This window comes from Neolamprologus multifasciatus, chromosome 23 (assembly GCF_963576455.1).
Source record: "Neolamprologus multifasciatus chromosome 23, fNeoMul1.2, whole genome shotgun sequence".
NCBI lineage: Eukaryota > Metazoa > Chordata > Actinopteri > Cichliformes > Cichlidae > Neolamprologus > Neolamprologus multifasciatus.
This window is the reverse complement of record NC_140460.1, coordinates 40853009-40876846: the sequence shown is the minus strand read 5'-3', so window position 1 is coordinate 40876846 and position 23838 is coordinate 40853009. Positions and strand designations below refer to the sequence as shown.

Sequence of the window (23838 nt, the reverse complement as noted above, 5' to 3'; positions counted from 1 at the left end):
TCTTGTTGTGTTTGTTCGAAGCTGCTTCCTGTTGGCTTCAGCTGTTTGGAGTTTACATTTTCTAAACTTCTACATTCTGAACCTTCTTCAGCTCTGAACAGATGATGAAACACTGAATGATTTCAAGCACTTTGTCTAATAAACTTACATCTTTTATTCTTTATACAGATTGAAGGACTGTGGTTTGTCAGAGATCAGCTGTGATTATCTGGCAGCAGCACTGCCAACCCAGTCCAACCCCTCCCATCTTAGAGAGCTGGACCTGAGCTACAACAGCAAGCTGCAGGATCCAGGAGTGAAGCATCTGTGTGGTTTCCTGGAGAGTCCAGGATGTAAACTTGAAACTCTGAGGTCAGTCAGCATGTTTTAGTTGTGCTGAGATGAATATGATGTGAAAGTTGTGCTGACACTAAACTGCAGACATCAGGGTGATTTTATACTGATCCACACTCAGTGTTGGGAAGGTTACTTTTAAAATGTATTCCATTACAGATTACAGATTACATGCCCCAAAATGTATTCTGTAACGTATTCTGTTACGTTACTCAATGAGAGTAACGTATTCTGAATACTTTGGATTACTTAACATATTACCATGCATTTTACAACTACATGAATGTACTATTGCTGTGATTTATTACTGTTACTGAAGGTCCGCGGCTCCGAACCGTAGTAAAGGGACCTCTGGCTAATACGGTGGGTTCGTGTCGGGCTCGTAGCCAAAAACTAGCTTTACTTTGTTGTCTGGGTAAACTCTGCTTGCGAGAGACAGAGAGAGGCGTTGAAAGGCTGCTCCAACGGAACTTATTGTGTTTGGAGGAAAACACGAACACGGTGTACAGTCGAGTCTTAATAGCTTACTTACAATTGGGCTCGTCAGGCACTCTTCTTGGCTGCAGTGGTTATTATTATATTTACATGCTTCCAGCTCCCGTTTTTGCTCGATGACAGCTCGTACTTTTCCTTTTTCTCCCTCCCTCGCTCACAGACACATAACGTGTATGGCAGTCCATTCTCCCTGCAGCACGGACTACACTGCCCATGATGCTACATTCTTTAGAGCTATACCTGTAGCATTCTGCCTATTAGCTTAGCACGACAACAACAAAAAGGCCTCTCTCACCCAGGAAACACGCAGAGAGAGAGCGTCACCCTGTAACCATGGCAACCGCAATGCTGCCGCCTGGAACAACAGAACGTAGCTGTCAAACAAAACCCAAACAGTCCTGACCCGCCACAATATGAAACAGGGAAGTACCGCCGTGTAATCCATTTATTTCAACAAAGTAACTGTATTCTAAATACCACCTTTTTAAACGGTAACTGTAATGGAATACAGTTACTCATATTTTATTTTAAATACGTAACTGCTAGGGATGCAGCGATACCACTTTTTCGGAAACGAGTACGAGTACGAGTACTTGCATTTCAGTACTCGCCGATACTGAGTACTTTAATAAAAACATGATTTAAATTTACAGGTAACAGCTTAGTCCTATAATTTAACAAAAAAAAACAAAAACAAGGGAATGGTTTGGAATTAAGAACATTTATTTAAAATGAAAAACATGTTGTATGCAAACATATTACAGAATAAATAATTAGAAAAAATATTAAACAGTGTCAGTGCAACTCAAGTATTGTTTTCAGTTTGTTGTAACTCTGCCGCTTTGGACAACACAAGGGCATTAATAAACATCTTTGCTATTTAGTGCACAATATTTGAATAAAACTAACAACATCCACCAAACATAGAACTGTGGCAGTCAGTGCAAATGAGGTAGGTATTAACATCAAGTCTAAGATGACTCCCTTAATGGAGATGAAAAAGTGAGTGGCAGAGGTTGTTTTTTTAAGAAAAGTAGCTTTCTGCATTATCAGCAGTCAGACTGTTTCTGTTTTCATCTATAATGTGTGACACTGAGCTAAAAAGCCTTTCACTTTCCACACTGCTACATGGGGCTGAGAGGTATTTACGGGCTATTTTAGCCAAAGTGGGGAACCTGATTTTGTTGACACCCCAGTACTTCAGAGGACTGTCTTCACGAGGGCTTGGGGCCTCTCCGAGGTATGTGTCGAGCTCAATGGCAGCACCTGCTGCCAGCGGCTGTGTTGCCTGGGGCTGCTCCTTAGCGATTTCTTCAAATACAGTGTCCAGACTGCTGCTAGTGCTGGCCTGGGCCTTGAGGAACAGTTTAGCAGGAGGTTCTGCAGCTTCTGCCCGACTCCCCTCTGCCTCAGCTCTGGACATCATCTGCAGCTCCTGCTTCAGGTGCAGCTTGGCCTCTGGAGCAGTGTTGTTGGAGAAGAAGCGATCTTTATACCTGCACAGAATTCATAAATGTATTAATATGTGGAAAAATAGGACTGATTTTAGTTTCCCCTAAACCACTGTGACAAATGCCAGCCGTTTGACTTTCTGGTAATAATAAGGGAAATGTATTTAATATTATATATATTGCATTTTGTATACAATACATTTGTATTTGTGTATTTTAGTTACAAATATATAATATTTCAGATGTAAAATAATCTTACATTTAGTACTGTAGCTATATTTATTGAATACCTATAGCACACAGACTTTACCTTGGGTTGAGTATGGTGGAGATGAAGTACAGTCGTGTTGGTCGGGTTGGTCTCGACGTCACTGAAGCGCTTCTTGACAGCTGCCAGTAAGGTTGCTTTCATTGTCTTGACGCCATGGTCCTCGTCTGTTTCTCTGTTTAGAAGTCTCACTAGCACAGTCACAGCTGGGATGACATCAGAGGCTAGTGCGTCGTAGCTGCTCACTTTTTTAGTTAGTTCCTCAAAGGGGGCGAGGATGGCAACAGTCGTCTCCATGAGAGCCCATTGGTGAGCGGTGAGAGAGTCAGGGAGTTCGTGCTCGGACACGCCCAGCACTCGCTTTTGCTCAATGAGGGACTGGAGCATGTAATACGTGCTGTTCCAGCGCGTCTGTACGTCCTGCTGCAGTCTCTTTATTGGCTGGTTGAGCTGTCCCTGAATGTCCTCGAGGCGGGAGTAGGCTAAGGCGGAATGTTTAAAATGCCCAACTATTTTCCGTCCCACTGCTATAGCATCAGCTATGTTCCTCTGTGCTAATAAGCATGGGAAATAAGCGTGGGTAAATAAGCGTGGGTAAATAAGCGTGGGTAAACTCTTTGTACTCATTGTCGTGTTGGGATTTTGGTGCTTGATTAAATTACTTGTGTTAAATGCGCTACCTTTTGAGCCTCCTCTGGACAATTTCGCTGAGCACAATTTGCAGTCCGCCTTTGTTTTCGCGTCTTCGTTCACTTTGAAATAGTTCCACACGGCTGACTTGTCTCGCCTCGCCTTCTCCCAGCTATGAGATGCAACCGGGGCCTGTGGGTGGGCACTCGGCGCCTGTGATTAACCCCTTACATGCCGCTCAAACATAGACAGGTCTCAGACCGTGGTATCGGTCCTCGGACTTTTAACGAGTACGAGTACTTTAGAAAATGTGGTATTGACGCCGATACCCGATACCGGTATCGGTGCATCCCTAGTAACGGCGGTACATGTATTCCTTTACTCTCCAACACTGTCCACACTGAGGATCTTCATGGTAAAGTCTGTTTTCTTCTTCTCTGGTTTAGTCCATTGACTGCAGCAGAACAATGTTCACATTTCAAACAGTGATACTCAACGTATGGCCCGCGGCCCACACGCGGCCTGCCCACCTTTCCTAATTCAGAGAGAGGGGACCCTGATTAACTGTGTAGCTTCTTCCTCACAGTTCTAAGTATCAGACACAACAATGAATAATCCACAGCTGACTGTCTTTAGCAGGTCAAAGGTCACGGCACACAGCAGACAGTCAGAAATATTCTAACTCTGATCATTTATCAGTTGTGACACTGTGAGACTTGATCAGAGGTGTGATCATCACAGCAGAGGCCTTTGTGTCAAAGTCACTGAGGATCAAACAGAAACACATGAAGCAGATTTTCCTCTTCTGGCTTTTAATAGCAGATAACCTTCAAAATATTCTGCAGACGATCAAAAACTGAAGCAAACCATGAATCAACATGTGAACATGAGCTGATGCTGCTGAAGTGAAGCAAAGTTACAGAGGTTTGATTACAGACACAGCTGAGAGTTTGTAATCTGTCATCATTTTAAAAAGTTTCCATGGAACAGCAGAAATGAGGCTTTACTGTCAGAGGCCAACAGCACTGAACTCAACAGCAGACTGGTGGCTAATAAACAGTGAATGATGCAGAAACAGATGTTTGAAGCTGTTCTTGGAGTACACTGAGAGAGAGAGAGCTGTGCAGGCAGGAACAGCCAAAGTCAGAGAGAATTCATGAGCATATTTATCAAACGTGAAGCAGAGTTTGGATCTTCTTTTGCTGCTGGTTCACTCAGTTTTGGTTGGAGACAGATGAAACCTGCAGCTTCAGGATCTGTGAGCTGTCCACTTTCAGCCCCGACGGCGTGTCCGTGTACGTGCCGTCGAGTGAACGATCCACGCTCTGTGTTTCCATCTTTGTGTGTTTAGCTGCTCTCATTTACTGTTTTAGCTGTTTGCTGCTTGTTGAAATAGTTTGTGAGCTTTAACCTGAGATTCTGGCAAAATACATTTATATTAAACATCGATTCAGGATTGAATGAATCAACATCGTTTTATTCAAATTAAAACCATTTAAATGGGAACATGAATTTTTTACAGCCGCCTCTAATGCTGGGTAATGTCAGCTGGTCCATGTGCAGCTGGCTGTGAGGCTCAGGGAGCGTCTACAAAGTGCAACACTGAAAGAACATCATCCATAAATATTGAGTAATAACTGGACTCTCATACAGCGAGACTCAAATGCCTTTAAACATCAGCTTATCCTGCTGAACCAAGTACAACACTGAGTTTGTAAAAACATGTTTGTCAATCATTTTGTTTGGTTTCTGAGGAAAAAGATTCAATAACTTGCTGCTAATACACAACATTTCATCATATTTCCTCATAACCCTCTTTTGTCTGACCATTTGATCCCATTTGAATTTGCAATAAAGGATCCACAGAGTTTGGTGACAATAATGACAGTAGATGTTTGTGTGAAAGTGCTGGAAGCAAATGAGTGTGTGATGTTCTTTCAGTGTTGCACTTTGTAGACGCTCCCTGAGCACTAGTCTCATAGCCAGCTGCACATAGAGACCAGTGTTGTTAGTCCAGGTCAGAAGATGACTTGTTGGAATGAAAATGAGCTTGTAGTTTGTCTGCTTTAATAATGTGACTGGAAAAAGGTGTTGGACTTCAAATATGTCCATTTCTTTCACACTTCACCTTTAAAAGTGAAGCCATGTGGTTCCTGGAAGACAAAACACGACTTTTTCAAGACTTTTTCCTGTTTTTATGAGAAATGTACGACTTTAATGTGAAACATTCAGAGTTTTTTCTCTTGTTGTGTTTGTTTGAAGCTGCTTCCTGTTGGCTTCAGCTGTTTGGAGTTTCCATTTTCTAAACTTCTACATTCTGAACCTTCTTCAGCTCTGAACAGATGATGAAACACTGAATGATTTCAAGCACTTTGTCTAATAAACTTACATCTTTCGTTCTTTATACAGATTGAAGAGCTGTGGTTTGTCAGATATTGGCCTTGATTATCTGGCAGCAGCACTGAAGTCCAACCCCTCGTTTCCCACAGAGGTGGACCTGAGTGGAACCTACAGCAACCTGAAGGGTTCAGGAGTGAAGCATCTGTGTGGTTTCTTGGAGAATCCACGATGTCGATTTGAAACTCTGAGGTCAGTCAGCATGTTTTAGTTGTGCTGAGATGAATATGATGTGAAAGTTGTGCTGACACTAAACTGCAGACATCAGGCTGATATTATACTGATCCACACTGAGGATCTTCATGGTAAAGTCTGTTTTCTTCTTCTCTGGTTTATTCCATTGACTGCAGCAGAACAATGTTCACATTTCAAACAGTGATGCTCAACGTATGGCCCGCGGCCCACACGCGGCCTGCCCACCTTTCCTGATTCAGAGAGAGGGGACCCTGATTAACTGTGTAGATTCTTCCTCACAGTTCTAAGTATCAGACACAACAATTAATAATTCACAGCTGACTGTCTTTAGCAGGTCAAAGGTCACGGCACAGAGCACTCTGTGAAACAGTTTGGAGCAGGAATTCTTGCACATTTACAAACTGACACTGCTGCACGGCATGCTGGGTAATGCTAGCTGCTCAGGTATGGGCGTGCTAACGGCTGTGAGGCTCTGTGGCTGCAGAACACTGAAGAAGAGAAAAAAGAGGCGGAGATGAAGCAGAAGTTTAGCTCCAGAGAGGAGCTGTGTCTGTGTGGGCAGGGCTCAGGCAGCTCCGCCGACACAGTGGCAGTGAAGCAGGTGAAGAGTAATAAATGAAGACAGCAGACAGGATTTGATAAGCTGATGTACAAACATGTAGAATGATGGTGGCAGCTACAGAAACAGGTCCATACAGACTGAAGCGTGTCTCCTTTGCATCTTCCATATTTGATACTGAGAGTTTCCAGAAGAGCAAACATCAAACACGCCTCCAAACGTGACGAGTCAGACTGACATCCTTTCTACAGAGAACAGTGTGAGCTCTCAGCATGTCACTTCAATAAGAAGGACAAAGTGCAGCAGGAATGACTAAACCCACTAACAGTCTGATATCCCCGTGTTCCTGTTGTTCTACAGCATCATCATTAATGCTGCTCCACCACCATGCAGCTGACCAATGAGCTTCTGTCACATCATGTGACGCTCTGTGACTCAGACTGGAGAAATGCTAAATGGCTAACCTGAAGCTAACCTGAGAAACAGTCAAAGTACTGATGATTCCTACAAAGTGTGTGTGTTCAGTATGAGATGAGTGTGAATGAAACCATGGAGGAGCGGGCCGTGGCTGCTCTCACACACGTTTGCTGCAGGGGCGGATCTACAGAAATGTTCTTAGGGGGCAAAATCAAAGCCATCATTGTTGACACATATGCAGCTGTTACATCCTGTAATATGCATTAAATATGGTTCAAATACATTAAATTTCAATTCAATTCAATTCAATTTTATTTATATAGCGCCAAATCACAACAAAAGTCGCCTCAAGGCGCTTCATAGATACAGAGAAAAACCCAACAATCATATGACCCCCTATGAGCAAGCACTTTGGCGACAGTGGGAAGGAAAAACTCCCTTTTAACAGGAAGAAACCTCCGGCAGAACCAGGCTCAGGGAGGGGCGGCCATCTGCTGCGACCGGTTGGGGTGAGAGAAGGAAGACAGGATAAAAGACATGCTGTGGAAGAGAGACAGAGGTTAATAACAGATATGATTCAATACAGAGAGGTCTGTTAATACATAGAGAGCGAGAAAGGTGACTGGAAAGGAAAAACTCAATGCATCATGGGAATCCCCCGGCAGCCTACATCTATTGCAGCATAACTAAGGGAGGATTCAGGGTCACCTGGTCCAGCCCTAACTATATGCTTTAGCAAAAGGGAAAGTTTTAAGCCTAATCTTAAAAGTAGAGATAGTGTCTGTCTCCCGAATCCAAACTGGAAGCTGGTTCCACAGAAGAGGGGCCTGAAAACTGAAGGCTCTCCCTCCCATTCTACTTTTAAATACTCTAGGAACAACAAGTAGGCCTGCAGAGCGGGAGCGAAGTGCTCTAATAGGGTGATATGGTACTACAAGGTCATTAAGATAAGATGGGGCCTGATTATTTAAGACCTTGTACGTGAGGAGCAGGATTTTGAATTCAATTCTGGATTTAACAGGAAGCCAATGAAGGGAAGCCAAAACAGGAGAAATATGCTCTCTCTTTCTAGTCCCTGTCAGTACTCTTGCTGCAGCATTTTGGATTAACTGAAGGCTTTTCAGTGAGTTTTTTGGACATCCTGATAATAATGAATTGCAGTAGTCCAGCCTGGAAGTAATAAATGCATGAACTAGTTTTTCAGCGTCACTCTGAGACAGGATATTTCTAATTTTAGAGATGTTGCGCAAATGGAAGAACGCAGTCTTACATATTTGTTTAATATGAGCGTTGAAGGAAATATCCTGGTCAAAAATGACTCCAAGGTTCCTCACAGTGTTACTGGAGGCCAAGGTAATGCCATCCAGAGTAAGAATCTGGTTAGATACCATATTTCTAAGCTTTTCAGCGCCGAGTACAATGACCTCAGTTTTATCTGAGTTAAGAAGCAAAAAGTTAGTGGCCATCCAAGACTTTATGTCTTTAAGACATTCCTGCAGTTTAACTAATTGGTGTGTGTTATCTGGCTTCATGGACAGATAGAGCTGGGTGTCATCTGCATAGCAGTGAAAATGTATGCTATGTCTTCTAATGATGCTGCCTAGGGGAAGCATGTATAATGTAAACAGAATTGGTCCTAGCACTGAACCCTGTGGAACTCCATAATTAACCTCAGTGTGTGAAGAGGACTCTCCATTTACATGCACAAATTGGAGTCTATTATATAGATATGATACAAACCACTGCAGTGCAATACCTGTAATACCTACAGCATGTTCTAATCGCTCTAATAGGATATTATGGTCAACAGTATCGAATGCTGCACTAAGGTCAAGAAGGACAAGCACAGAGATGAGTCCACTGTCAGAGGCCATAAGAAGATCATTTGTAACCTTCACTAAAGCTGTTTCTGTGCTGTGATGAACTCTGAAACCTGACTGAAACTCTTCAAATAAACCATTCCTCTGCAGATGATCTGTTAGCTGTTTGACAACTACTCTTTCAAGGATTTTTGATATGAAAGGAAGGTTGGAGATTGGCCTATAATTAGCTAAGACTGCTGGGTCTAGAGATGGCTTTTTGAGTAAAGGTTTAACTGCAGCCACCTTGAAGGCCTGTGGTACATAGCCGATTATTAGAGATAGGTTGATCATATATAAGATTGAAGAATTAATCAATGGCAGGACTTCTTTGAGCAGTTTTGTAGGAATGGGGTCTAAAAGACACGTTGATGGTTTGGAGGAAGTAATTATTGAAGATAACTCAGAAAGATCGATTGGAGAAAAAGAGTCTAACTTAACATCAATGGTAGTAAGAGTAGCTGTAGATAATATTACATCTGTGGGATGATTATTGGTATTTTTTTCTCTAATGATAAAAATTTTATTTGTGAAGAAGTTCATGAAGTCATCACTAGTTAACGTTAAAGGGATGGTTGGCTCAAAAGAGCTCTGACTTTTTGTCAGCCTGGCTACAGTGCTGAAGAGAAACTTGGGGTTGTTCTTATTTTCTTCAATCAGTGATGAGTAGTAAGCTGTTCTGGCTTTGCGGAGGGCTTTCTTATAAAGCAACAAACTATTTCTCCAGGCTAAATGATGATCCTCTAAATTTGTGACACGCCATTTCCTCTCCAGATTACGAGTCATCTGCTTTAGGGTACGTGTTTGAGAATTATACCACGGGGTCAGGTACTTCTGATTAGAGACCTTAGTTTTCACTGGAGCTACAGTATCCAGAGTCGTACGTAGTGAGGAGGTGAAATTATTAACAAGATAATCGACCTCTGTTGGGGTAGCGTTCAGATAGCTGCTCTGCTCTGTGTTGGTACAGGGCATTGACGATGATAACAGTGGCTGGATTATATTCTTAAACTTAGTTACAGCGCTTTTAGAAAGACATCTACTTTGATAAAGTCCACTCTCCACTGCTGCGTAATCAATTATTGTAAATGTAAATGTTATCAAGAAATGATCAGACAGGAGAGGGTTTTCAGGAAACACTGTTAAATGTTCAGTTTCTATGCCATATGTTAAAACAAGATCTAGAGTGTGATTAAAGTGGTGGGTGGGTTCTTTTGCATTTTGAGAGAAACCAATTGAGTCTAACAACAGATTAAATGCCATGTTGAGGCTGTCATTTTTAGCATCAACATGGATGTTAAAATCACCCACAATAATTATTTTATCTGAGCTCAGAACTAAATTAGATATAAAGTCTGAGAAATCAGACAGAAACTCTGTGTAAGGCCCAGGTGGACGATAGATGATAACAAGTAAGACTGGTTTCTGAGTTTCACAGCTGGGGTGGACAATGTTAAGCATCAGGCTTTCAAATGAATTAAAAGTCTGTCTTGGTCTTTCATTAATTAATAGACTGGTGTGAAAAATTGCTGCCACACCGCCCCCTCGACCTGTGCTTCGAGATTTCTGGTAGTTAGAATGACTCAGGGGTGTTGATTCATTTAAACTAACATAATCATCCTGCTGCAACCAGGTTTCTGTAAGGCAGAGTAAATCAATTTGTTGATCAATTATTAAGTCATGTACTAACAGAGACTTGGAGGAGAGAGACCTAATATTTAATAATCCACATTTCACTGTTTTACTCTTTGGTTCAGATGTGGATACTGTATTGTTCTTTCTTTGTAAATGTTTAAGTTGTTTGTTGCTGGTTTTTAGTTTGTTTTTTGTCTTTTTGGAAGCTGACACAGTCTCTATGGAGATGGGTTTTTGGGGGGGTAGCAGGAGGAGAGAAGCTGCAGAGAGGCGTGTAAGACTGCAACTCTGCTTCCTGGTCCCAACTCTGGATAGTCATATTTTGAGGGGTTTAATAAATTTGTCCATATTTCTAGAAATGAGAGCTGCTCCATCCAAAGTGGGATGGATGCCATCTCTCCTAACAAGACCAGGTTTCCTCCAGAAGGTTTGCCAATTATCTATGAAGCCCACATCATTTCTGGGACACCACTCAGACAGCCAGCAATTTAAGGAGAACATGCGGCTAAACATGTCACTCCTGGTCTGATTGGGGAGGGGACCAGAGAAAACTACAGAGTCCGACATTGTTTTGGCAAAGTTGCACACCGATTCAATATTGATTTTAGTGACCTCCGATTGGCGTAACCGGGTGTCATTACTGCCAACGTGAATTATGATTTTACTGAATTTACGTTTACCCTTAGCCAGCAGTTTTAAATTTCCTTCAATGTCGCCTGCTCTGGCCCCTGGAAGACAATTGACTATGGTTGCCGGTGTCTCTAGCTTCACATGTCTGAGAACAGAATCACCAATTACCAGAGTTTGACCCCCAGCGGGTGTGTCACCGAGTGGGGAAAAACGGTTAGACACATGAACGGGTTGGTGGTGTACCTGGGGCTTCTGTTTAGGACTATGCTTCCTCCTCACCGTTACCCAGCCGCCGTCTTTCCGCAGCTGCTTGGGATTTGCCGGTGAACAGCTAGCGGGGCCTACGCTATCTTCGGCTGCACCAGCTACAGGGGCCTGGCTAGCTAAGGGTGAGTGAAGGGTGCGAAGCCGAGTCTCAAGTTCAGTAATCCTGGCCTCCAGAGCTGCAAATATGCTACATTTGTTACAGATATCATTACTGCTAAAGGAGGCCGAGGAGTAACTAAATATCTGACACAATGAGCAAGAAAGTGCAGGAGGGACAGGTGAAGTAGCCATGGTGCTAACGAGTCAGCTACGAGCTAAGCTAGCGAAACAGTACAGAGACAGTGAGTGAATACTTTGGCTATAAATTAGGTAGTGAGTACACAGAAAGTGTGCTTCGGATGAACCATGTGAAGATTATACTATGAAAAAAGAATGTATTTAAAAGTTGTTAATTAAACTGCTAAACAAATAAGCTACTCATGAATTAAATGCATTAAATATACAGGTTTCATATAATTATAGTCTACAACTGTGTTTTCTTCAGCCCACATAAGGAAACAGTTCAGTCAGATAAAGACAGAAGGCCTTTTCCACGTCCCTCTGCTCAGTGTTAAAGTGCTGATGATGTTCAAGCTCAGGCAGCACGAGGGATTTCTAAGCATCCTTCACTGATCCACAGCAAAGGTCCAGAGTTTGATCCCTCCTAGTAGGACAGGAAACATACTGATAAGAGTTTCAAAGTGTCTTTGTGAGCAGACATGATTGAAATGAGCCAGTCTGAGTTTGGTTCCTGCAGTTTGTGCTTCATAAACAGAGCTGAAGCAGAGGCAGCGTGTGCCTGCAGGTGAATGTACACTGCTGTTATAAGAGCTGTGGAAACTCAGGTCAAAAGGACGTAACCATACTGCTGACAGTTCCAGGACAGTCACAGAGTTACAGCATCATTTGTGAACATAAAGACAGAAAGCTCATCCAAATCCTGGGATTAAAAGTCTGTCCTGGTGGTGTCCAGTCAAACATGTCTCTGTGAAAGCTTCAATCCAACAGGCTCCAAAGTCCTTCTGCTCATTTCCTCGCCGGGTTCTTGATGCTCCTGTACCATCTCTCTGTCATCCTCCTCGCTCCCTCTTTGCACTCACAGTCTTTGTGCATCATTAACACTCACATGTGGAAAACCAAAGTTTTACTGAGCAGAAGATGATCATCAGTGACGCTGTCTTTAAAATACTCTTGTTAGAAATGTACGACTTTAATGTGAAACATTCAGAGTTTTTTCTCTTGTTGTGTTTGTTTGAAGCTGCTTCCTGTTGGCTTCAGCTGTTTGGAGTTTCCATTTTCTAAACTTCTACATTCTGAACCTTCTTCAGCTCTGAACAGATGATGAAACACTGAATGATTTCAAGCACTTTGTCTAATAAACTTACATCTTTCATTCTTTATACAGATTGAAGGACTGTGGTTTGTCAGAGATCAGCTGTGATTATCTGGCAGCAGCACTGAAGTCCAACCCCTCCCATCTGAGAGAGCTGGACCTGAGTAATGACTACTCCTCTTATTCAAATAAGAACAACCCGCAGGATTCAGGAGTGAAGCATCTGTGTGGTGTCCTGGAGAGTCCAGGATGTAAACTTGAAACTCTGAGGTCAGTCAGCATGTTTTAGTTGTGCTGAGATGAATATGATGTGAAAGTTGTGCTGACACTAAACTGCAGACATCAGGCTGATATTATACTGATCCACACTGAGGATCTTCATGGTAAAGTCTGTTTTCTTCTTCTCTGGTTTAGTCCATTGACTGCAGCAGAACAATGTTCACATTTCAAACAGTGATACTCAACGTATGGCCCACGGCCCACACGCGGCCTTCCCACCTTTCCTGATTCAGAGAGAGGGGACCCTGATTAACTGTGTAGCTTCTTCCTCACAGTTCTAAATATCAGACACAACAATGAATAATCCACAGCTGACTGTCTTTAGCAGGTCAAAGGTCACGGCACACAGCAGACAGTCAGAAATATTCTAACTCTGATCATTTATCAGTTGTGACACTGTGAGACTTGATCAGAGGTGTGATCATCACAGCAGAGGCCTTTGTGTCAAAGTCACTGAGGATCAAACAGAAACACATGAAGCAGATTTTCCTCTTCTGGCTTTTTATAGCAGATAACCTTCAAAATATTCTGCAGTTGATCAAAAACTGAAGCAAACCATGAATCAACATGTGAACATGAGCTGATGCTGCTGAAGTGAAGCAAAGTTACAGAGGTTTGAATACAGACACAGCTGAGAGTTTGTAATCTGTCATCATTTGAAAAAGTTTCCATGGAACAGCAGAAATGAGGCTTTACTGTCAGAGGCCGACAGCACTGAACACAACAGCAGACTGGTGGCTAATAAACAGTGAATGATGCAGAAACAGATGTTTGAAGCTGTTCTTGGAGTACACTGAGAGAGAGAGAGCTGTGCAGGCAGGAACAGCCAAAGTCAGAGAGAATTCATGAGCATATTTATCAAACGTGAAGCAGAGTTTGGATCTTCTTTTGCTGCTGGTTCACTCAGTTTTGGTTGGAGACAGATGAAACCTGCAGCTTCAGGATCTGTGAGCTGTCCACTTTCAGCCCCGACGGCGTGTCCGTGTACGTGCCATCGAGTGAACGATCCACGCTCTGTGTTTCCATCTTTGTGTGTTTAGCTGCTCTCATTTACTGTTTTAGCTGTTTGCTGCTTGTTGAAATAGTTTGTGAGCTTTAACCTGAGATTCTGGCAAAATACATTTATATTAAACATCGATTCAGGATTGAATGAATCAACATCGTTTTATTCAAATTAAAACCATTTAAATGGGAACATGAATTTTTTACAGCCGCCTCTAATGCTGGGTAATGTCAGCTGGTCCATGTGCAGCTGGCTGTGAGGCTCAGGGAGCGTCTACAAAGTGCAACACTGAAAGAACATCATCCATAAATATTGAATAATAACTGGACTCTCATACAGCGAGACTCAAATGCCTTTAAACATCAGCTTATCCTGCTGATCCAAGTCCAACACTGAGTTTGTAAAAACATGTTTGTCAATCATTTTGTTTGGTTTCTGAGGAAAAAGATTCAATAACTTGCTGCTAATACACAACATTTCATCATATTTCCTCATAACCCTCTTTTGTCTGACCATTTGATCCCATTTGAATTTGCAATAAAGGATCCACAGAGTTTGGTGACAATAATGACAGTAGATGTTTGTGTGAAAGTGCTGGAAGCAAATGAGTGTGTGATGTTCTTTCAGTGTTGCACTTTGTAGACGCTCCCTGAGCACTGGTCTCACAGCCAGCTGCACATAGAGACCAGTGTTGTTAGTCCAGGTCAGAAGATGACTTGTTGGAATGAAAATGAGCTTGTAGTTTGTCTGCTTTAATAATGTGACTGGAAAAAGGTGTTGGACTTCAAATATGTCCATTTCTTTCACACTTCACCTTTAAAAGTGAAGCCATGTGGTTCCTGGAAGGAAAGACACGACTTTTTCAAGTCTTTTTCCTGTTTTTATGAGAAATGTACGACTTTAATGTGAAACATTCAGAGTTTTTTCTCTTGTTGTGTTTGTTTGAAGCTGCTTCCTGTTGGCTTCAGCTGTTTGGAGTTTCCATTTTCTAAACTTCTACATTCTGAACCTTCTTCAGCTCTGAACAGATGATGAAACACTGAATGATTTCAAGCACTTTGTCTAATAAACTTACATCTTTCATTCTTTATACAGATTGAAGCACTGTGGTTTGTCAGAGATCAGCTGTGATTATCTGGCAGCAGCACTGAAGTCCAACCCCTCCCATCTGAGAGAGCTGGACCTGAGCGTCAACAACAAGCTGCAGGATCCAGGAGTGAAGCATCTGTGTGGTTTCCTGGAGAGTCCAGCATGTAAACTTGAAACTCTGGGGTCAGTCAGCATGTTTTAGTTGTGCTGAGATGAATATGATGTGAAAGTTGTGCTGACACTAAACTGCAGACATCAGGCTGATATTATACTGATCCACACTGAGGGTCTTCATGGTAAAGTCTGTTTTCTTCTTCTCTGGTTTAGTCCATTGACTGCAGCAGAACAATGTTCACATTTCAAACAGTGATACTCAACGTATGGCCCGCGGCCCACACGCGGCCTGCCCACCTTTCCTAATTCAGAGAGAGGGGACCCTGATTAACTGTGTAGCTTCTTCCTCACAATTCTAAGTATCAGACACAACAATGACTAATCCGCAGCTGACTGTCTTTAGCAGGTCAAAGGTCACGGCACACAGCACTCTGTGAAACAGTTTGGAGCAGGAATTCTTGCACATTTACAAACTGACACTGCTGCACGGCATGCTGGGTAATGCTAGCTGCTCAGGTATGGGCGTGCTAACGGCTGTGAGGCTCCGTGGCTGCAGAACACTGAAGAAGAGAAAAGAGAGGTGGAGGATGAAGAAAAGAGGCGGAGATGAAGCAGAAGTTTAACTCCTGTCTGAGTGGGCGGGGCTCAGGCAGCTCCGCCCACTCAGTTTGTTCCCTCCTGATGCATCTGCATGTGTTCTGCTTCACACTGCTCACCTCCACCAAAGATTTCACAAACATCTTCTTTCTTTGAGTCCAGTTTGTCCCACAAACACTTCCAAATCTCCTCCTCTGAGATTCTGCAGCTTCTTGCAGTGTGACTCAGCTGACTTCTGACAGACCACAGACTGGCACAGCATCCACATGTGTCTCCTTTCAAACAGGCTCTTGATGTTTCCTCCCACATCATTCTGGCCTCTCAGTCTCCTTTGTTCTCCAGCTCTGTAGCTCCAGCTGATGAAGCTTCAGTTTTCCATGTTGGTAACAGTAAACTACAGCCTCTGCTGTCAGCTGGGTAACTAAACAGAACTGCAGCACGTCTCTGCAGTGGTGCTACATCCAGCCTGTAGACGGCCGTCTACATGTTGTAGTGGTTTACAGTCACCAGGGGGCGCTGTCCCAGCCATGCAGGCAGTGGGCTGCTCTGCTTGTGCTGTTGTTGGTGAAGCTGAAGTGAAAGCGAGAGTTAAAACACTGAACAGTGTCAACTGAGCTTCTCATGCTATTCTCGTGCTCAAAGAAGTTTAACAGGAAGGACGATTCGTCCATCAGGCGTCCAGCTGTCCGTGACCGTGTCCACAGCAGAGTGTGACCGAGGCTTCATGCTAACACGCACACATGAAGCTAATACCACCACGAGCAGCTGCTCAGTGGATTTGGAGGACAAATGTCTGCAGCTTCTCACAGGCAGTATGCAGAATGTGGATCTCCACAAAGACTGTGGAGAGCTCGTCCCACACTCTAAATCCACACTTGTCTGCACAAAACTTCTCACACGTTCCCGTCACAAGTGTCTTCTAAGTGAAGCTACCAGGTTCAGGTCCAGCTTGTTTATCTGGAGCTGCAGTAGATGATCCATTCTCACAAAGCAACACAGACAGCAGATATGCAAACACACAACTCAACCAAAGGATTCTCTCTGCATGTCTGTGGCTGATGCTGCTGGAACGAAGCTGTTTGAAACCTTGTTGTTCTGCACTTTGGGACCAGAAGAGGAAACTGAAGCTCTGTGCAGAGGGTTCAATGGAAGCAGCCAAGCGCTGTAAGTGTCTGCTGTACAGGGATGCTGGTTCAGCTGTGGCTCAGTTTCACAGTGTGACTCAATAAAAGCAGCAGGAAATCAAAGCTTGATGCTTTCATCAGTGTGGAAATAAGAAAGTTTCCTGTGACAGACGCTGGAGCTCTTTCACTCTCAGCTTCACAGTTTCAGCTTCAAACTTCTTCCAACATGTTTCTAACACGGCCACATTCCACCTTAATGGAGCTGATATCTTGTGCATCAGCACATTTTCTAAAGGCAGCGATCACATCTTTAGTTTTGGATGTTTAACTGCAGATTGTTTATGTGTTTATAGCACATTAATTACAACAGCAGCGTTGACCACAGTGCTGTACAAAAATCCAAAATAACTATTAAAATAACTCATAATATTAATATCACACATCAAATATCAAATAACTCTCTTGCTGTATTAAAAGCCAGTGAATACAAATGTGTTTTAAGAGCAGATTTACAGAGACTGACAGCAGGAGCTGGGGCTGTTCGATAGAATGATGTATATATGATGACCATATGAAAACGTCTATCGTTTCATATCACGCTCTTTGTTTCCTGGTTATGTGTTTGTGTGTTTTCCAGATAAACCTTTCAAAATAAATCTGAAGATCCTGTTGAGAGTTTTCAAAATAAACACAATACATTACTGCGGTCGCTCGTTTATCGAGTTACAGTCTAAAAATAAGTCTCAGAATGAAGTAGCAGCTTTATGTTTTACAATTATTATAGAAGTTTTAAGGCAGTTAAACCCTCACTGCACACTTTCTACACTTTTCTCAGACAGGCATGAACATTTTCACACTTTTCTCTCTTGTTTAAACAAAGTTCAAACCTTCATAGAAAAATAAGTTCATTATTAAAGAATGAAAGCAAAGTGTTTCTGAAATGTGTCAAATCAGCCTTTGCTGGCATTAAATGAGCTTGGTTCTGTGTGAGGAGCACTCGTCCATGGCCTGGGCTCCTCGCTGTCAGGTAAAGTTTCATAAAGCTTTTGAGTTTTTATGCAGATAATGTTGGTGTCCAGCACGATGTTCTTTTTCCTGCGGTCACTGATCCACAAAGCCAAAGCTGACTCCATCCTTACGATGTTCTTGTTGTGGACAGTTACAACCTTTTTGCCTCCTTGTTGAAACTATGATGGTCAGCATCTTCCTCTGCCTTTGGCTGCTACCACAGGTGCAAAACGTCTCGTCATCATTGTTGTTTGTTGGGGACCAAACGTACAAACATACAGTGCAGCACTGCAGAGTCACACTGCTGTAAATTTGAACACATTCTGTACTGTACAGGAGACACGGCACGAGATTGGCTGACAATGGTCTACAGCCAAACAGGACGCAGAACACAACGCGCTGTAAAAAACAAAAGCATGCGAAATTGCACAAAAAAGATCAGCGAAACAGCGAGGCCGCCAAAGGTGAACTGTGTTACAGCGAGGGACCAGCGTATATATGGTTGTTGGGACGATAAATGTCTTTGAGCTTGTGTCAGAAGACGAGCTGCAGCTTTCTGGACCAGCTGCAGTCTTGCCAGGCAGGTCCCACTAACTCCAACATATAAGGAGTTACAATAATCCAGCTGGGACGTCATGAAAACGTGGATCGCCCGTTCAAGGTTTTTAAAAGATATAAATGATCTCACCTTAGATAAAAGCCTCAGTTTGAAGAAAGACCGCTGTACAACTGAGCTCAGCTGTTTTTCAAAGGTCACATTGCCGTCAAATATAAGCCCCAAATGTAATAATGTGATTTAATAAAAGAGCTGAACCAGTCTAATAGAGCGCCCTTGATGCCGCCATGCTCCAGTGGTGAGGTCAAGATGCTGTGGTCAACAGTGTCAAAGGCAGCGGTCAGATCCAAAAGCACAGCTGAGTCTCCTGATCAGTGGCTGATAAAAGATCATTAAGAACTTTTCAAAGTGCAGTTTCAGTGCTGTGAAGAGCTTTAAAACCAGACTGAAACCTTTACAACAGATTGCAGCTGAACAAATATAATCTTTTACAAAATCTTCGACAGGAAGGGAAGCTTTGAAATAGGCCTGAAGTTTGAGCGTACAGAGGATCCAGATCAGGTTTTTAGTACAGGCTGTACAACAGCATGTTTAAAACAGGCTGTACAACACCTGAACTAAGACTGCTGTTAAAAATCACTAAGATGTCGGAACCAACAACCTTTAAAATCTTTTTAAACACGTGTTGGAACAACATCATTTGGACAAGATGATGTCTTTATAGCATCACATCGTTCCTCCACCTGATCAAACCACACAGGCTCAAACTGATCAAAAACAGCTGAGCAGGTGAATATTTTAGCCCCAGTGCGATCTCGGGCAAGAGTATCGATGATGGCCAAAGGGCAGCGTCCAGCTCTACGGCCGCTGAAGAGCAGACTCAACAGACGCGCGTGATGTGGATCCTACTGCTCTAAAATTGGAGCTTCTTCAATCCATTAAAGAGGACATTAGTACGCTGTTAAAAGAAGAACTCAGAAATGCATTGAAAGAAGATTTTGACAATATAAGGGCTGACGTGCAAGGACTGAGAAATGAGATCGCTAACAGCATGGCGGCGACGTGCGGCGAAGTTGATGGAGTTAATGAACAGATCTTCAGGCCTATTTCAAAGCAGAGATTGGATGATCAGCATTTATTAAATAATAATGCTCCATAAATAAAAGAAAACAATGTTGTTTTTGTGCATAACAAAAAGCTCACAATTGTGCAGTCAAAATGTAAACTAACAGACGCTGAGCATAATAACAAGCAGCTGCTCTGTTCCCAGGTTCTACTGCGTGACTGACAGCCTGGAGTTTGAAATCCTCTTTGCAACCGTGTCTCTTACAGGTGCCATTTATGGTCCTTATACACACTCAATACAGTAAGATTACGTTGAAGCAGAGTACGTATCACTCCGCGAGGCTCCTCGTAGCTGTAATGCTCCAACAATCCATCAAGCGGTGCGGCCTCGTAGCTTAGCAAAGTCGTACCAAAACATTTTTTGAAAGGTTTCTGAGCGCCGTGTAGCACATAAAATCGGTTTGAGGTCAGTAAGCACAACCAGAATTCATCCATAAGGCGCACTGTCGATTTATGAGACAATTACAGGATTTTAAGTGCAGAAAATATAGTTTATGGTTTTCCTTTGATCTTAGCAAATATCTACGCCTCTAATTGGGACGATCACAGATTTTTCACTAATATCTTTGCGCGGCTCCCCAATATGTCATCACACAATATCATCTTTGAGGGAGACCTAAACTGCTCATTATCTGCTATGGACCACAGTTCACAAAAGTACACTTAGTCCAAAGTCACCATGCGTCATTCAGAGCTTTCTTGATAATTATGGGCTGGCTGATGTATGGAGATTTCATAATCCTGCTTCACGTCAATACTCTTTTTTTCTAATGTCCATAAAACATATATTTGTATAGAAAAACGTCTCCCTTTAGTTACAGAATGTGATTATAAGACTCTGGTGATTTCTCCTCTTGTTTTTTCAATGTGTATTCCTGATGCCTGCTCCAACTATCAGCCATGGAGATTCAACTCAGTGTTGTTAGCAGATGAAGAGTTTGTCAGTTACAAAAGGTCTCAAAGAGATTTTTTTTCTATCAATCAGACCCCAGAGATGTCATCATCAGTCATTTGGGAATCTCTAAAAGCATCTGAGAGGCCAAATAATTTCATTTTGTGCCAAACAGAATAAAATAGGGACCGAGCGCCTCTCTCAGTTAGCTGATGAAATGACTAAACTACATGCTGTGTACAGCCACTCTCCTGAGCCTGTATTATATACACAGCAGTTACAATGACAAACTGAATACAATCTCATATCTACAAAACAGGCTGAGTCAAAGTTGCAGCTACGCTTATGAACATGGACAAAAAACAGGCGAGTTATCAGCTCACCAGCTACGACTAAGAACAGCTAACCAACTATCCTTGAGATCTACAATGACCAGGGAATAAGGTCTACAGACAACCAAACTATCCTTGAGATCCACAATGATTTCAATAAGTTTTTTGATATTCCCTCCTTGGGAGAAGATGCGATCGCTAGTCTGGAGGAACCTGTCTCTAATGTTGAAATTGAATCGGCCGTACGGAGCATGCAGTCTGGAAAATCTGCTGCCCCGACGGGTATCCATCTGATTTTTTCATAAAGTTTTCTGACTGACTGAATTCACTGTTAAAATCAACTTTTGAAGAATCCTTCCTCTCACAGTCGTTGCCTCCAACAATGCATCAAGCAGTGATGTGTTTAATTGTAAAACAGGAAAAAGACCATTTAGATTGTCGTTCATGTCGTTTAAAATCTTTGTTCAACACAGACACCAAGATCCTGGCTCAAGTGTTGGCCCGTCGCTTACACAAGTATTTGTCCTCCATTATTTCACCAGACCAGACGGGCTTTATTAGGCACTCTTTCTTTAACATTAGAGCTCTATTAAATATAATTTATACCCATGTTAAAGGTGATACATTGGAAACTGTAATTTGGCTTGACGCAGATAAGGCGTTGGATCTGGTGACATGGGTTTTTTTTATACGCTTAATAAATGTGGCTTTAATTTTGTATCTTGGATAAAAGTATTGTATTGCTCCCCTCTAACAGCCGTCCGGACTAACAATAATCTGCCCCCCAGGACAGGGATGCCCTCTGTCTCCTTTTTGCCCTTGAACCGCTAGCTGTTGCTCTGAGACAATGTGTTGGTGTTGAGGGAAAACATCGAGGGGGTATTGAACATGAAGTCTCTCTTTATGCCGACAACATGATTTTATTTATTTCCAACCCATCGAATAGCCTCCGCAAACTTTTGGATAGACTTACAATAATAATAATAATACATTTTATTTATAGGCGCCTTTAAGAGCCTCAAGGTCACCTTAATGCATACTTAAGGAATTTGGGACAATTTCTGGATATAAAGTGAATTTTGGGAAGAGCGAGGTAAAGTCTATCTGTACGACGACTGGGGAGTTTTGTGTATTTTAGCCCCTTTTAAACTCAGCTATAACAAGTTTAAGTACTCGGGCATCTGGGTGACAAGAAAACCACAAAGACTTGTATAAAACTATCTTCCTTTATTGTCGAAGCTTAAAGAGGATTTTGGAAAATGTGAGTTTTGCCTCTTTATATTTATGGTGGGAATGCAGAACAAGGAGCAAAGATGAATGTGATGCTGAATCAGCAGAAGACTTGGACTCATTTGATTCCAGCTTTGATATCATTGATTCCAAATATGTCCATTTCTTTCACACTTCACCTTTAAAAGTGAAGCCATGTGGTTCCTGGAAGGAAAGACACGACTTTTTCAAGTCTTTGTCCTGTTTTTATGAGAAATGTACGAATTTAATGTGAAACATTCAGAGTTTTTTCTCTTGTTGTGTTTGTTTGAAGCTGCTTCCTGTTGGCTTCAGCTGTTTGGAGTTTCCATTTTCTAAAATTCTACATTCTGAACCTTCTTCAGCTCTGAACAGATGATGAAACACTGAATGATTTCAAGCACTTTGTCTAATAAACTTACATCTTTCATTCTTTATACAGATTGAAGGACTGTGGTTTGTCAGAGATCAGCTGTGATTATCTGGCAGCAGCACTGAAGTCCAACCCCTCCCATCTGAGAGAGCTGAACCTGAGAGACAACAACAACCTGCAGGATCCAGGAGTGAAGCATCTGTGTGGTGTCCTGGAGAGTCCAGGATGTAAACTTGAAACTCTGGGGTCAGTCAGCATGTTTTAGTTGTGCTGAGATGAATATGATGTGAAAGTTGTGCTGACACTAAACTGCAGACATCAGGCTGATATTATACTGATCCACACTGAGGATCTTCATGGTAAAGTCTGTTTTCTTCTTCTCTGGTTTAGTCCATTGACTGCAGCAGAACAATGTTCACATTTCAAACAGTGATACTCAACGTATGGCCCGCGGCCCACACGCGGCCTGCCCACCTTTCCTGATTCAGAGAGAGGGGACCCTGATTAACTGTGTAGTTTCTTCCTCACAGTTCTAAGTATCAGACACAACAATGAATAATCCACAGCTGACTGTCTTTTGCAGGTCAAAGGTCACGGCACACAGCAGACAGTCAGAAATATTCTAACTCTGATCATTTATCAGTTGTGACACTGTGAGACTTGATCAGAGGTGTGATCATCACAGCAGAGGCCTTTGTGTCAAAGTCACTGAGGATCAAACAGAAACACATGAAGCAGATTTTCCTCTTCTGGCTTTTTATAGCAGATAACCTTCAAAATATTCTGCAGTCGATCAAAAACTGAAGCAAACCATGAATCAACATGTGAACATGAGCTAATGCTGCTGAAGTGAAGCAAAGTTACAGAGGTTTGATTACAGACACAGCTGAGAGTTTGTAATCTGTCATCATTTTAAAAAGTTTCCATGGAACAGCAGAAATGAGGCTTTACTGTCAGAGGCCGACAGCACTGAACACAACAGCAGACTGGTGGCTAATAAACAGTGAATGATGCAGAAACAGATGTTTGAAGCTGTTCTTGGAGTACACTGAGAGAGAGAGAGCTGTGCAGGCAGGAACAGCCAAAGTCAGAGAGAATTCATGAGCATATTTATCAAACATGAAGTAGAGTTTGGATCTTCTTTTGCTGCTGGTTCACTCAGTTTTGGTTAGAGACAGATGAAACCTGCAGCTTCAGGATCTGTGAGCTGTCCACTTTCAGCCCCGACGGCGTGTCCGTGTACGTGCCGTCGAGTGAACGATCCACGCTCTGTGTTTCCATCTTTGTGTGTTTAGCTGCTCTCATTTACTGTTTTAGCTGTTTGCTGCTTGTTGAAATAGTTTGTGAGCTTTAACCTGAGATTCTGGCAAAATACATTTATATTAAACATCGATTCAGGATTGAATGAATCAACATCGTTTTATTCAAATTAAAACCATTTAAATGGGAGCATGAATTTTTTACAGCCGCCTCTAATGCTGGGTAATGTCAGCTGGTCCATGTGCAGCTGGCTGTGAGGCTCAGGGAGCGTCTACAAAGTGCAACACTGAAAGAACATCATCCATAAATATTGAGTAAACTGACTCTCAT

At 42.4% G+C, this 23838-nt stretch overlaps 1 protein-coding gene and 1 pseudogene across 1 annotated transcript in view; one reads left to right on the top strand and one right to left on the bottom strand.

Moving 5' to 3' along the window:
- LOC146492353 (protein NLRC3-like) overlaps positions 1-23838 on the top strand; it is a 306715-nt gene that overhangs the window by 81203 nt on the left and 201674 nt on the right. Inside the window, exons 8-12 of the mRNA XM_085150974.1 lie at positions 169-351; positions 5587-5766; positions 12581-12778; positions 14886-15062; positions 22318-22494. Coding sequence (XP_085007100.1) covers positions 169-351; positions 5587-5766; positions 12581-12778; positions 14886-15062; positions 22318-22494 — 915 coding nt within the window. The remainder of the gene's footprint in view (positions 1-168; positions 352-5586; positions 5767-12580; positions 12779-14885; positions 15063-22317; positions 22495-23838) is intronic.
- Positions 367-3996, bottom strand: LOC146492364 (zinc finger BED domain-containing protein 4-like; annotated as a pseudogene).